The sequence below is a fragment of the Trachurus trachurus genome, assembly GCF_905171665.1.
Source record: "Trachurus trachurus genome assembly, chromosome: 20".
Lineage (NCBI taxonomy): Eukaryota > Metazoa > Chordata > Actinopteri > Carangiformes > Carangidae > Trachurus > Trachurus trachurus.
The window spans coordinates 16293516-16308582 of NC_139911.1; the positions used below are offsets into that span (position 1 = coordinate 16293516).

General features: G+C 41.4%; 1 protein-coding gene across 1 annotated transcript in view; it reads left to right on the forward strand.

The window, feature by feature from the left end:
- The window catches only part of LOC311003643 (disco-interacting protein 2 homolog C-like), a gene marked incomplete at both ends in the record, with an annotated part of 65319 nt that extends 55959 nt beyond the window's left edge, over window positions 1-9360 (forward strand). The window contains 7 exons of the mRNA XM_083995434.1: window positions 1707-1877; window positions 2742-2803; window positions 2901-2958; window positions 7013-7087; window positions 7480-7654; window positions 8748-8871; window positions 9108-9360. Of these exons, the coding sequence (XP_083851560.1) occupies window positions 1707-1877; window positions 2742-2803; window positions 2901-2958; window positions 7013-7087; window positions 7480-7654; window positions 8748-8871; window positions 9108-9360 (918 nt within the window). The remainder of the gene's footprint in view (window positions 1-1706; window positions 1878-2741; window positions 2804-2900; window positions 2959-7012; window positions 7088-7479; window positions 7655-8747; window positions 8872-9107) is intronic.
- Between the last annotated feature and the right edge of the window lie 5707 nt (window positions 9361-15067).

Sequence of the window (15067 nt, forward strand, 5' to 3'; positions counted from 1 at the left end):
TAATCAATCAGTGGATCGATGGATTACCATACACGTTACGATGTATTTTGTGTAGTCGTATCTGTCATAAACAAGAGATTATGGGGTGCGTTTGTGTCGCGGAGCTACAGAGAGGAGAGGAGCTGTGACACGGTCAGAGTTTCTGATGCAAGTTTACTTTTCAGCCACGATGTGGAAATAAGGAGCCTCCACTCTCCCTGTAACAGGTTACAAGTCGTTTATCTAACATCACAATTAGTCCGAAGCTGTTTAATGACGGTAAAAGTGAAACATAAAGTAAATATCCTGCATAGTTTATCTTTTCTGTGCTGCGCTGGTCAGAGCGGCGTCCCGAGCAACGGTCTAATTTTACATGAATAAAATCTCTTTTTATCATTATTTTGTGTTACATTATTGAATGATTTAGTTGTAGGCCGTGTTCTAAGCGGGATAATGTATAGTTGGTCGGTTGTTATGGAGAAATAAACCCCTTCATGTTGTATGAAACCCCTCCGCTTCGCGTCGGGGTTCCATACAACCTGTCGGGGTTTATTTCTCCATAACAACCTCCGAACTATACATTATCCCTTACGTATTCTATTATTGTCCTATGCCGTCCCCCAACTGAATGGGTTTTATCTGAAATCCAGAGTCATAACATACAGTTTTCTCTGATATATGTCAGTTACACGGCCACTGGGAAGACCCAGAAGGAGGGAAACATTCAGTTTTTTAATGCCATATGTATTTCATATAAACATACAAAATATCTGTTATATATCACATATATTATAAGTGTATTTGTTTCTAAACCTTCAGACTGTTCCTGGTCTAATATGAAAAAAGCTCCTTCTAGCTGCTCAGTCATGAAGCTGATAAAACTGATGATTCAACCCACAGCAACAATTTTTTTTCTCCAATTTGAAATAAGAATGTGTGAAATGAGAGAGAAGCCCTCTGTGGTGCAGACAGCTGTGTCACTGTGTTATCCATGTTGTCAACAGACTGTCTGTAAATGCAGGATATGTTAATACTTCTTAATAATTCTTATGACATACTCTATTTATACATAGAAAATAAAGGCACAAATGTAAAAACATATTAGAACCAATTAGAAATTTGAATAATGTCATGTACTATTTCCAGCTGATACCAATAAACATACCAGTATGCTCATATTGTACAGTAGATACAGTCACAGTGTATGTGAAATACAATATTTAATCACAAAGCCACTGGTGTAAACTCTGGTCTGGTGGCTGGTCACTTTTCCCACAATGCATCAGGTCAGGCGGCCCCAGCATTGGTCTTACAGCTGATAAATATAAAGAGAGAGAGGAACTTGCAGACTGTGTCTCGGTCTAAGTGACTCCACTCGTCCTCTACAGGAGACGTGTGTAATAAACTCACAGTCCGTCTCTGTCTGTTCACCCTGAGGCCACGGCCGAGTGCCGGAGGAACAGCAGCCTCTGATTGGTCACTGACGGAAGTTAATTTTAGTGATTATCCGTCTAAAAGTCTCCATGGAAACTGGAAGCTGCACATAGAGTGAGAAAAATAGACGTGTTCCTCACTTTACTGACCTTTTCTCTTCACAAAACACTCACAGGTTTATTTTGCTTCCTGTGAGAACCATAAGCTGAAGTGAACACTGACTTTGTCCTTCTGCCTGATGTGATGACACCTCTTCAGACCTCCATGTGATTAAACGTGTGTTTGTCGTGCAGGCTCGGGGTCTGGATCTGTCCCGGGTGCGGGCCTGTGTGGTGGTGGCGGAGGAGCGGCCCAGGATGTCGCTCACACACTCCTTCTCCAAACTGTTCAAAGACCTCGGCCTCCACCCGCGCTCCGTCAGCACGGCCTTCGGCTGCAGGGTCAACCTGGCCATCTGCCTGCAGGTACAGAGGAAACCAGAGCTAAAGGACTGTTTGTGTTTTTATAGGGAATGTTTGTTTAATGCTGATGAGAAACAACCTTTTTCTGAGTATGCAGACACTCTGAGAAATGACAAATAGAGTCTTGAATTTGCACTGGAACACAGTAGGCTACAGTACAGCTACAGTCAATCATCAGCACCGTAATACAATACAATAATCATCAGCATCAGAAAACATGCAACTCATTGACTACAACAAATATATGGAAGACATTAATGATTTATTTACATGATCTATATTCACTGTGTATTCACTGTCACAGCTGAATGTGGACCCTTTATCTTTACATATTTTGTGTTTATATTTATTGCCCATAAAGTTTGAATGAAACATTATTTTTCCTACCTCTTTTCATGAAATGATTGTGACAATTTGATTTATTCTGGATATATACATACATACATATATATATATATATATATATATATATATATATATATATATATATATATATATATATATATATATATATATATATATATATATATATATATTAAATATCTTCTCGAAACATTATTGCTCAATCTCTTCCAAACATATGACTGTGAAAATTAAAGTAGTAGTAAAAGTAAGTATATATACTATATATATATATACAGTATATACATGTATACACAAACAGAAAGATCATATAGTAAGTAAATCTATATATATATATGCTGTTGCCCATAAAGTTAGGAATAATTTTATTATATATATCAATTATATATATTTATTAGTACTAGAAGTCATCATGCAGTCATAAAGTCACATTAAGCAACCACAGAAACAAACCCCAGGTCTGTGCTGATACACTCACCACGTCTGTGTTGTGATTGGCTGCAGGGCACTTCAGGACCGGACCCCACCACCGTGTACGTGGACATGAGAGCGCTGCGCCATGACAGGTAACACACTCTCTGACCTGACATCTGTGGCTCTGGACCGTTTTCCTCTTCACTGCACCGACGTCTGACATTTGCACATTTCTTTCTTGTGTTTCAGGGTTCGGTTGGTGGAGAGAGGTTCCCCTCACAGTCTGCCACTGATGGAGTCTGGCAAGGTGAGCAGCACCGACATTCAGATTTACAGTATGTCGAGGTTTTTAACACTGGCTGTTGGAACGGGCTGCCCACTCCCTGCTGCTGAATGATTTAACTCCTGTTGATCATTTGAATATGTTTTTTTTTTACGACACGAAGAGCTCAAAGTCACATTCTTGAGTTTGTTTTTAACTTGAGAGGAAAAGTTTCCGTTTCTCTTTGAGATGAAACTCGCTGTGGGAGAATCACTGACGCACGACGCTCCACCACTCACGGCGAGGAAACCATTCACAGCGCTCTACAGCAGCCGTCAGTATAAACAGATCACTGAAGCGCAGAAGAGTCCGGAGCTATTTCTGCCCGCTCTCCTCCCACATTTACTGAGTCAAGGCAGACAGCAGGTTGGAGTCCATGCTGAGTCTGTCTGAGGACACGTGGGCTTCGCTGCACATTTATCAGGACGAGGCTGCCTGGATCTAAAAGCTCAGAGCTCGTATCATCTCTGAGGTTCACACCAGGAGAGTCGGTGTCGTCTCTGCTTAGAGGCCACGGCCATCAGTGATGTCACAGTGTACTGGAGTAATAATAATAATACATTTTATTTAAGTGCTTTTATAGGTGCTCAAAACACTTTATATTATAAATTGAATTATAAAATAGATCAAAGTCAGAATAAATAAAGTAAGTGAAACGGTACTAGACACATATAATATATACAGTACATTAAAGGTTCTTTAAAATGTGAGTTTAGAGCAGGATTTGAAGGTCGGGAGGTGTGTGTGTTGTTCCAGAGGGAGGGGGCAGGAGAGAGACAGACTGACTGTGTGAGACGCCTTCACAGGTGTGAACGTATGTTCTCACCGTCTCCTACCAGGCAGCTCAGTCAGAGTCCACGGCCTCAGAGTGGCTCTTTAATTATCTTGTTATGTTTAATGGAAACAGAGATGAAAATGTTGCAGCCTCTCACCAGATGCTTCCACACGGCTCAGGCACAAAACATCATAACCTTCACCAGTGGTCCAACCTCTTCTAACCCATGGGCCACTTGAATATCTGAAAAACATCTGACCCTGTAATTATACAGAAAACCTTCTCGCTGCACTTTGTTCTCTAATGGTAAAGACCAAACATTCACTGTACTGGAACAGAGAGGCTCACTTTGTCTCTCTGGTTTGATGGAGTAGAGGAGGTCACTTCTCAAATCTCCCTGTTGCTGAGCAGCAATATACGACATGGTTGACCAAGTATATGACAACAAATATACAACATGGTTAACCATAGTTGTCTTTTAAAGGGATAGTTCAACATTTTGGCAAATTGGCCCATTGCCATAATCCCTATAGTTTTAGGACTCATCAAATACACAATCCAGCAACTCCATTTTGGAGTTGTTAGGTTGTCTGAGCTCTGAGCAGCTCGCGGCTCTGCTCCGCCGTTCTAAAAATGCACCGACAATTAAAGGTAACAAACCTACTCCTAAAACTATAGGGATTATGGCAATGGGCCAATTTGCCAAAATGTTGAACTATCCCTTTAACAGTTATTTAACATAATTGAAAATTGATCCTGATCATAATTAATACTGTAGGAGGTAGAGCAGTAACTAATCAGTGGGCCGGTGGTTCGATCTAGCCGACATGTCAAAGTGTCCGTGGGCAAGATACTGAACCCAAATACCTCTGATGTGTCATTGGTGTGTGAATGTGAATGGTTAGACATGCACTGCGCATAATGTCTAACCATTCACACATAGTGTATATATCTAGATATGTAGATCAAAGCGCAGTATGAGTGTGTGTGTGAATAGGTGGATGTGAGTGTAGTGTAAAGAGCTCTAAGTGGTCCCAGGGAGCAGAAAAGCGCTGAATGAAAGGCCATTTACCAATGAATATCTTTTCATATTAGAGCATTTGTAAAGCAGAACTTGAACTCTGGTCAGTTTCATTTAAGTTTTTTACAAACAAGAACTTAGAACACGATATTTCACAAGCTGTTTGTCCAGTTTCACTATCTGAAATTTCATTATGCAAATAATGAATCTTTTCATTTATTGGAGGTTGATACCTCAGATGTGTAGAACCAGTGAGGCACGACCTTCAAAAGTGTCGCCTATCAAACAGAAAACTGAATTAAACCTGATGCATCAGATGCTTTGATGAGAGCACGATGCCGCCGCTGATCAAACAGGTAGCAGCTGTTTTAGACCAAACCCAGCACCAACATGAGCCTCAGTCCTCCTCTCTCCAGCTGCAGCCGCCCGGCCAGCGCAGGCAGAGCCCCTGAAAGCCTTTTAAAAACCACCTCTCTGCAGCAGAGAGCGACTTCTCACTCAACACCAAGTCCTTCTGCTGCTTCTAACCAGCAGCAAATTGCATTGTGCTCGTCTGATCTCTGCAGCACTTATTTCAGTTTCATTACCGATCTCTTAGCAACTAACTGAAAGTCGTCAGAGAGGTCGGCAGCGGTGATGGCCGCGCCGCTCAGCGTCTAAATATAAAAGAGTCTCAGCCCGAGGAGGGAGAGCTGACGTTTTCTGTGGAATCAGTAAGTTTTGAAGAACAAGAGAAGATTGGCAGACATGAAACAATGAGACGGTTGTGTAATCAGCTGCGTGTGAATTCAGCTCGACTCTTTGTCGCTGCTGAGATGGAAAAGTTGAGTTGAGAAAAGATGACATAACATAACTGAACATAACAACATAACATAACAACATAAGATAACATAACAACATAACATAAGATAACATAACATAACAATGTAAGATGACATAACATTACAACATAAGATAACATAACAACGTAAGATAACATAACAACGTTAGATAACAACGTAAGATAACATAACAACATAACATAACATAACAACGTAAGATAACATGGCATAACAACATACAGTAACATAACGTAAGATAACATGACATAACATAATATAACATAACATAACAACATAACGTAAGATAACATAACATAACGTAACACTGAAGCACCTGAAAAACCTCTGGAACCTTAATCGCCCCTGACACAGAGGATAATTATCAAACAATGAATCAATCAAACTTTATTTCTATAGCACTTTCCATACAATAAAAATTACACACTATGTGCTTTAAAAAAAACTTCCCATCCCAAAAGAGTAAAAGAAAATAAATGACTGGGAATTATTAAAAGGCATAAAACCATAAATAAAAGAAAGGCTATTAAAAAGGAAAAAGGATGAAGAGTAATGGAAATAAATACATAGAAAACAGGAGATAAATTAAAAGTAAGTCAGATAATTAAAAAGTGAGATTCAACTAAACCCTAGGATAAATAAATAGGTCTTTAGTCATGATATGTCTATGCATATTTATGCAAAATATACTGATCTGATTTCAGCCCCCTCCCTCCCTCCCTCCCCCTCCCACGACGCAGTGGGACAGTAACCTGTGTGCTGCTGCTGTGGGTGCAGTGTGTGGGGACGGGACCAACAAAGTGTTTGAAGCTGCACACGGAAACATTAAAGCGTCAGATCTTTTCTTGGAGCCTGATGAGACGTTGGTGTCTCTTCTTCTTCTCCTTCCTCTTCTCCTGCCTCTCCTCCGTCCCCCACGCTGACACACAAAGAGAGGAGGACGTCATGTTTGAGAGCTGGTCATCGATCAGCCCGCTGTTTATTTTGACTCACTGTATGTGGGAGGAGGGAAGAGAGAGAGGGGAAAAAAACACGTTGAGCCGTCAAGTCCGTCTTTTCTCCTCGAACAGAACGTCTCGGTGGATCTCAGTGGGAGTAAATCTGATCAGCTGTGGATGTGAGGTGTAATCACATCGGTGTGGCGTTCAGGACCCGTCTTATTAAACCACCAGCTGAGAACCGGGGGGATCACCTCTGAGGGGGGACGGGGCCGTGAACTAACACATGAATCTAAAGCGAGGCTATCTGTTCAATGTAAACAGCTGCAGCTATTTCTGGAGGTGTATTCATGCTGCAATCAAAGATGTGACTCAGGCTGAAGCTGAGTAACCATGGTGACTGATTTTCTTTTTAATATATAATGATTATAAGTTGTTGGGGTTTTTTTTGTCTGTTTGTTTTCAGATTCTCCCCGGAGTTCGGATCATTATCGCCAACCCAGAGACCAAGGGGCCGCTGGGAGACTCTCACCTCGGAGAGGTCGACAGACACCAGCTTGTTATCTTTTCTCTTCCGCTTTTTTTTTTTTTGGCAATTTGTTCCTTTTCTGTCTTTTTGTGTTCTTTTTTCCTTCCCAGTCTCCTTAGTATTTGTTCTTTTTTTATCCCCCTTTAAATCTTTCCCTCCTACTTTTCTTCTTCTCTTACCTTTTTTTCCCTCTGTTCTTTTTTCTATTCTTTGACATGTTGTTTCCTCCTCCTCTGCCTCCCTCCCTCTCTCCTCTGGGAGTTTTAAAGTCCTCTAAAAATAGCTTTATTTCGCTGCATCTCCTTTGTGTGTTCCCTCTCAGCCTATCTACACTTTATATAAATTATAAACCGACTGAGCTGAGGTGAGGACGTCTGTTTTAACTCTTTGTGTTCCTGCTGCAGATCTGGGTGCACAGCGCTCATAACGGCAGCGGCTACTACAGCGGCTACGGCGAGGAGGTCCTGCAGTCCGACCACTTCAACTCCAGACTCAGTTTCGGGGACACTCAGACGGTCTGGGCCAGGACGGGCTACCTGGGCTTCCTCCGCCGCACCGAGCTCACTGACGCCAATGGAGGTTTGTATCTCTCTTTCTCTCTCTCCTTACTTTTTCTCAGCTCGTTCTCTCTCCTTTTTTTGTATTAATTCATTTTTTTATCTACAATAATAATACATTTTATTTGAATAGTGCTTTTCAAGGTACTCAAAGTCGCTTTACATGGAAAACTAACACGATAAAATGGTACAGCAAGAAATAACACCATAAAATAGATAAACACAATAGAAATGAACAAACACTGAGAGACAGTAATGAGAGTCTGAAGAGGTGGGTTTTAAGTGAGGATTTGAAAGTGTTTAAGTCTGTGCAGTGCCGTATGTGTCGGGGGAGTGAGTTCCAGAGGGAGGGGGCAGCAATGGAGAAGGCTTTATCCCCCCAGGATTTGTTCTATTTTTGTTTTGTTTATTTAAAAGGGACAATCTAAATTAATCAGACATTTTCACAAAATGTAAACGCACCCGAGTTGGAAGACTGACAGTGACTTCCATCAGAAGTCCCTTTGCCGGTTGTTTAAAGGCCTGAATAGCAACAATAAAATACAACATTCAAGACATAACAAGGGAACACATCATATACACATATACAGTTAAAAGACAATGAAGAGAAAAATCCACTATTACATGATGATCTTACTGTATATAAGAATAATAATACTGTAAAACCAACATCAGTTTTCACATTTCCGAGCTGAACATCAGAGACTCTCTGATTGGCTGTGGCTCTGAACTCGTTCCTCAGGGGAACTGTGCAGCCTCCCCTTGCTGCACCTCTAGTATCTAGTTAGTGTTAACAGAACATCTTATTTTATTTTTTTATTTGGAGAGGACAGTGCACATTAATAAACATGTCTGTAAAAGTGCCAGTGTTAGCCCGAGGCTAATTTTCAACTCTAGTCCTCCGGCGAGATGTTAAAAGCCATTAAAATACACAACTAGGACACAAGGAACATAATACATAAAAGCAGGGACACAGGAAACACAAAAATCAGCGCAAGAATAGAACGTATCCACACAGAAACCAGCAGACAATCGCACTAAATAAGAGACAATTAACATGACTCTACTAAAAACAAAAACAACATCAACCGTTCTTCTGTGTTTGGTGTGAACAGAGAGACACGACGCTCTGTTCGTGGTGGGGGCTCTGGAGGAGGCCATGGAGCTGCGGGGGATGAGGTACCACCCCATCGACATCGAGACCTCGGTCATACGCGCGCACAAGAGCATCATGGAGTGGTATGTGTCCAACTCTCTGAACACACATGGATTTATCAGTAATTAACCATTTTTTATTTTTCCAGCTTTATTTATCACTCATTTACAAAACATACCGAGGTAATGAACGCTACGTAACACAGACAACTTGGAGGTGGTGAGGGTCTATGGGGGCGGTGTGGCTCTGCTGCCCCCTGGTGGCCGCAGAGCGAACGACCGACTGCAGTTAAAGCTCCGTCTTGTCTCTGTCCCCCCAGCGCCGTCTTCCCCTGGACCAACCTGCTGGTGGTGGTGGTGGAGCTGGAGGGCTCCGAGCAGGAGGCCCTGGACCTGGTTCCCATGGTGACCAAGGCGGTGCTGGAGGAGCACTACCTGATCGTGGGCGTGGTCGTGGTGACGGACATCGGCGTCATCCCCATCAACTCGCGCGGCGAGAAACAGCGCATGCACCTCCGCGACGGCTTCTTACAAGACCAGCTAGACCCCATCTACGTGGCCTACAACATGTAGCCTGAGTGTGTGTGCGCGCGTCCGTGTGTGTGTGTGAGTGTGAGTGTGTGTAGGAGAGAGAGACAGAGAGAGAGAGCATGCGTTTGTATGCCGTGCATATCGCCGTTGTTGTTCATTTATTTCCCAAAATCAAGATGTACTGTATTTTTGAACCTGCATATGGTGTGGTCTTAAGTCGTCCGTTTTCTTTCAAGTCGTGTTGTGCCGGTTGGTTGATTGATTGATTGACTGACTGATTGATTGATTGATTGATTGCTCAGTGGTGGTATGACCATTTTTACACCCCCGCTCAATCTCGTGACCGTTACCAGGAGCTCGTCACTGTAGAAAGCCTTAGGGGAACACTGTGTAGGGGGCGGCGGCTCCGCTCGTCACACCGCCCGGCGTCTCTCCGAGGCGGTCGGAGCTCAGAGTAGAGAGAGAGAAACACTAGAGACTGTATCTGACGTCACGTTTTACTGGTCCAATCGGAATCTCCCAGATTTGTGGTATTATTTCAATTAGAACAGGGGCAGCCAGATTATTGTAAAAATATAAATATTGTACATAGACATAATAATCTATATGGAGAGGTACCTAAAACACAATGAGGTATAGTAGCCCCTGTATGCAGCTCTCTCCACCCGCACCCTGTATGTGTGTGTGTATGTGCGTATGTGTGTGTGTGTGTGTCTCTGTCTGTGGGTGTGTCCATCTGTCTTTATTAATGTGCGACAGGGACATTTTACCTAGTTTCAATGTGAATCCAACGCTGATTTCAAACAGATTTTTAACATTTAGACAAATAAGGAAAAAAAAAAAATCATCGAGTCGACCAGATGTAACCGGTCAACAACAACACACACTCTCACTGACAGTAGTGTGTTACAGAGCAGCTTCTCCAAATCTGGTTTGGTTTTGAAAAAAAAACATTTAAAAACATACTAAATATGAAAGTATATTTTGCGTTTGCGGTTGTAAAAAAAACTTTGTAAACCTGTAGAGAGAAATTCAAGTTGTAGAAAAGATTTGATGAGGTTCATCACTCACATTTACATTTGCAACTCAGTTTCTGTCCATATTTTGGATTCATATGGACAATGACATGTACAGTCATAACATCTCATAGGCAGATGTAGAATATATTCTTATTCCAGTGTGTTGTTCATATCGAAGCTGTAAGACAAAGATTGATACAGTTTATTTAATGAATAACTAGAGTCCAGCGGTTTTTTGTTCATATGGAATCGTTTCTTCCTGAGGTTTTTTTCAGCAGCCAAAAGTATTTAAAGAGATTTTTCTTCCTAGACACATAATAATAATAAAAATATCCAGATTTTACTCCAAAAATAATGTGAAAAACAGCATCAGCATCAACTTTACATTCCTTTTTTATTCTTATCTTTTTTTGCAATGTCCTGATAATATGAGAAACACAATAGTTTTGTCCCTTTGAATTTAAATTCTTCACAACAAATATTTTCCAATCAAACTGTCAGAACTTTAAGTTGCTGGACTGAAATATTCAATATATTAATATTGTCTATTTGACATGGACATGTGGATAATAACTTGGACACTGTCTACAAATCTTTACCACACAATCGCAAACTTCAATTTCTCATTCATATCTTTTTTACAGGTTGACAAACGGAGACCTACAGACTTTACAGTTATTTCTGATCTTTGTTTCGCGAGCTTCAAACTTTACTGAGGATTACTGGAGGCCATAAAGTAAAACAATGCAAAGGGAAATATGGAGTTAGGACTGAACTGGATCTTTCCTCCATCGTATGGTTCAGTTTGTTTCCTCTGACTGTGACTGTGTGAGATTCACTCCCTCGAACATCCAAAGCTCATCAAGCAAAGTGCACTGTGTGTAAATAGAAGATAAAGACAGAATATTATTACTTATGTAAAGGGAGTTTATGGGAAGCGCAGCGATGTGACTCCCGGACATGAATCAAAGTGAGGCGTTGCTACAGCTGCTTCACGCGAGAACGCAGCCAATCAGAGACGAGAGAGCCAGGTGAAGGGAGGAGGCGTAGAGATACCTGCAGCAGCATCTGGAGTGATAAAGTTTACAGAGAACTCTGATTGTAGCAATAACGTCCACAAGGCCGTTCTTCACTGCAGAGACTCATCATCATCATCATCTAAAACTCCTTTAGAACATAAAGTCCCAGTTTGTTTCTCATCAGATTGTCCCTCAGCCTGTAGCTGAACCTCTGTGGAGCGATGCTCTGGATGTGAGAGGAGCTGCAGGATGAACTCTGTAGGTCTGAGCTGCAGGGCCATTGCTAGGAATTCTGGGCCCCCTGAAAGAATACTAAAGTGGGCCCCTGCCCCCTGACTTTTCCACTTTTTTTCTTAGACTACGTACGTATTATCATTTTTTATTTAGCCTACTTTGTTTTGATGCTAATGCAGCATTACTATGAGTATTTGTCAGGGTCTTATGCAGAATAATTCAGTCATACAAAGATCAGACTACTGTTTTTTTTTTGGGGGGGGGGGCCCTACTGGGCACTGGGCCCCTAGAATTATCATCACCTTTCTCGCCTATGCAACGGCCCTGCTGAGCTGTAAAAACACATGCGAGATGTTGAAGGAGTTAAACCAAATTTTTATCCTTATCTTTCACATGGTAGATTTACTTCCAGAGACGACCCAGCCGAACAAACGATGAGCTCCGGCTCTTCTGCTCCTTTTTGTTTCACTGTGGGAGTTGATGATCTGATGTTGATCTTTTATCGCCGACAAGCTTTTATCTGTGCAGGGTCTGAACATGTCAGATATGTTTCTGTGTCTATCAACCAGATTCTCTCGTTTCAGTTTTAAGAGGAATCTAACGCAGTGAAACAAGTCCTAATCTGACCAGTCGGTGTTTAGCTCCATAACATCTGTTTATCCTGATATTCAAGACTTTGACACTTTAAATTTCCAAAGAGTAAAAACGTTAAAAAGTCCAACATGTATTAAAAACAGCTCAATGAAATCTGAATGTGGTCCAACGGATAAAACTTCACAAATAAAACCGTTAGAAATCAGAATCACATTATAAAACAATCCATGTTTTTCATGCCAAATCCAAACCACTGAATCTGCTTTTCATTGAGTCGTCAGTGAAGAACGTCCTCTGGGCTCTGGTACAGCAGCTACCACCTTGTGTGCACTAACAGAAGAGGATATATAAAAGATTGATAAATACAGAGAATTAACTATATGAAAGGTTTATCCCCAGACTAGTGTAGAGATCAGTAGCTGTTGTTTAGCTGTGAGTTATCAGAATGAATCAACCTGTGAGAGCGACGCTGCAGCTTCTAGAGGAAACTCTCCTCAGCATCATCTGGAGTCGGTCATGAGCAGTTGCGCGGCTCGTTTACATCCTGTGGATAAAGACTCTCATGACGTCACCTTATCGTTCTTCTTTGTTTCACTTTTGTCATCGTTTTGTCTTTTTATCAGAAGGAAAAAAAAAAAACTTTATGCATATCAGAGGTTGCTTAGCGCTTGTTTGGCTATCTTAGCAGTTTGGGTTTGTTGGTAGCAGCGTAGCGGTCATGTTCCAGTCCCTGTGTGAGTGTGTGTCTGTGTGTGTGTGTGTGTGTGTGAGGCGGAGGACGTTCGTTAAGAAGGAGCTCCCATCAGAAACCCAGAGGACTCATCCGTGTGTTCAGGGCTGGATGGGAGAGAGACTGCATGGTGTGTGTGTGTCTTGTGTGTTTGGGTGCGTGTGTTAGGTGTGTGTGTATGTGTGTGTATGTATATTGTATGTAAATAGTGTTGATTTTGTACGGTACAAGTGTGTGTGACTTGTTTTGTACACATGATAAAAAGATTAAATGCCACTTTTATAAGAGCCTGCTATTGGCTCACCGTCACACTATACAGTGCAATAAAGTGCTTTGATTGGCTAAAACTCAGACTAGTCCTCATTATTATTATTACTGATATTATCAATATTTCTACATGAGTGGTTTGTTCTGCGGAGTCAGAGGTGACTGACACATCACAGCTCAACTGTTGAGTCAAAGGAAAAACACAACATGGGAAAAACTTTCAGTGTTGAACATAATCAATAAACACACTAATTTAACCCTCCTGTTGTCCTTCTGGGTCAAATTGACCCAATCTGTTCACTTCCTCCATCCTTCCTTCTTTCCTTCCTTTCTGCCTTCCTTCTTTCCACAATCATTTTCCCCTTGCTTCTTTCCTTCCTTCCTTTGCTTCTTTCCTTCCTTCCTTCCCTTCGTCTTTACTTCTTCTTCCTTCCTCTTTTGATCCAGTTGACCTTGTCTGTTCCCTCCCTCCATCTTTCTTTCCTTCCCTTTTCCCTTCCTTCTTTCCACAATCCTTTTAACCTCCCTCCCTCCCTTCCCTTCGTCCTTCCTTCTTTTTTGACCCAATCTGTTCCCTCCTTCCATCTATCTTTCCTTCCTTCATTCCTCCCATCGTTCCCTTTGTCCTTCCCTCCTTCGTCCTTCCCTCCTTCGTCCTTCCTTCCTTCCTTCCTTCCTTCCTTCCTTCCTTCCTTCCTTCCTTCCTTCCTTCCTTCCTTCCTTCCTTCCTTCCTTCCTTCCTTCTTTCCTTCTATCCCTTTATCCTTCCATCCATCCATCCTTCCTTCCTTCCTTCCTTCCTTCCTTCCTTCCTTCCTTCCTTCCTTCCTTCCTTCCTTTTGTCCTTCCTTACTTGACCCAGGAGGACAGCAGGAGGGTATCAGCTGAGAAATCAATCAAAATCAAATGGGAAACAAATGGTGCCAAAACGTACAGAAATATTAAATCTTACTTTTATCAAACAACATCATCAGGTGGTTTTGAGTCTCATGATGAAGAAGTAAAGTTTGTCTCGGGTCTGATCAGGTTTAAAGAAATGTTGCTTTCCTGAAATTCAGAAAACAGAGCGTTAGGTTGGGTACTGAAGGTTATTGAAGGTCAGAAAAACAAAGTGACTTTCTTCACTTTTCCAGGAGCCACAAACACACTCCCCTCACTGACTTTGATCTGTCTTCATGTTCCTACTTTCTCTTTCTCTTCCATAATCCTTCCTTCCTCTTTGCTCATACAAACATAATCCACCTCAGAAGTTGGAGGATAAGAAGCTGTGATGGTGTCCGGAAACTTTTAACACCTTTATTCCAGCCTTGACAGGAGATGCAGACTGAAACGTACAATGTTTTCAGTCAGCTTAAAAAATAGTATATTTTTGTGTGTACTAGGGATGTCACGATTACTTGTGTTCACAATTAACTGTGATATTAAAAGCCACAATTAACTAATCGTAAAGATTCCTAAATACTGTCACTTCCCAATAATTGGTCATATATGAATAGATATTTGATTTTACACATTCATAGTGTTGTGAAATTAATTAATGGATAATAATCGTGATAATCATAACACCATGATTATTTCTCTGACAATAATCGTACCAAGAAAATTTATAATCGTGACATCCCTATATACAAAGTAAAAAGTACAAATATTTAATGTCAGGACAGAAACCTGTCAGAATATTCTCCATCTTAACCAAAAGTTCAACTGTTACACGTCATATTGTTGAAAGTCAGATGTTTAAAAGTTGAATATTTAATGTTCCTGTTGTTTTACTGGCTCCGGCTGAGCCTCGTCCTCCTGCTCATGTTGTGACACAAACTGAGGACGAACAAGTAACAGTTTATATATGGAAACAGAACGCACAGGAATGCAGCTCATAAAAGAGA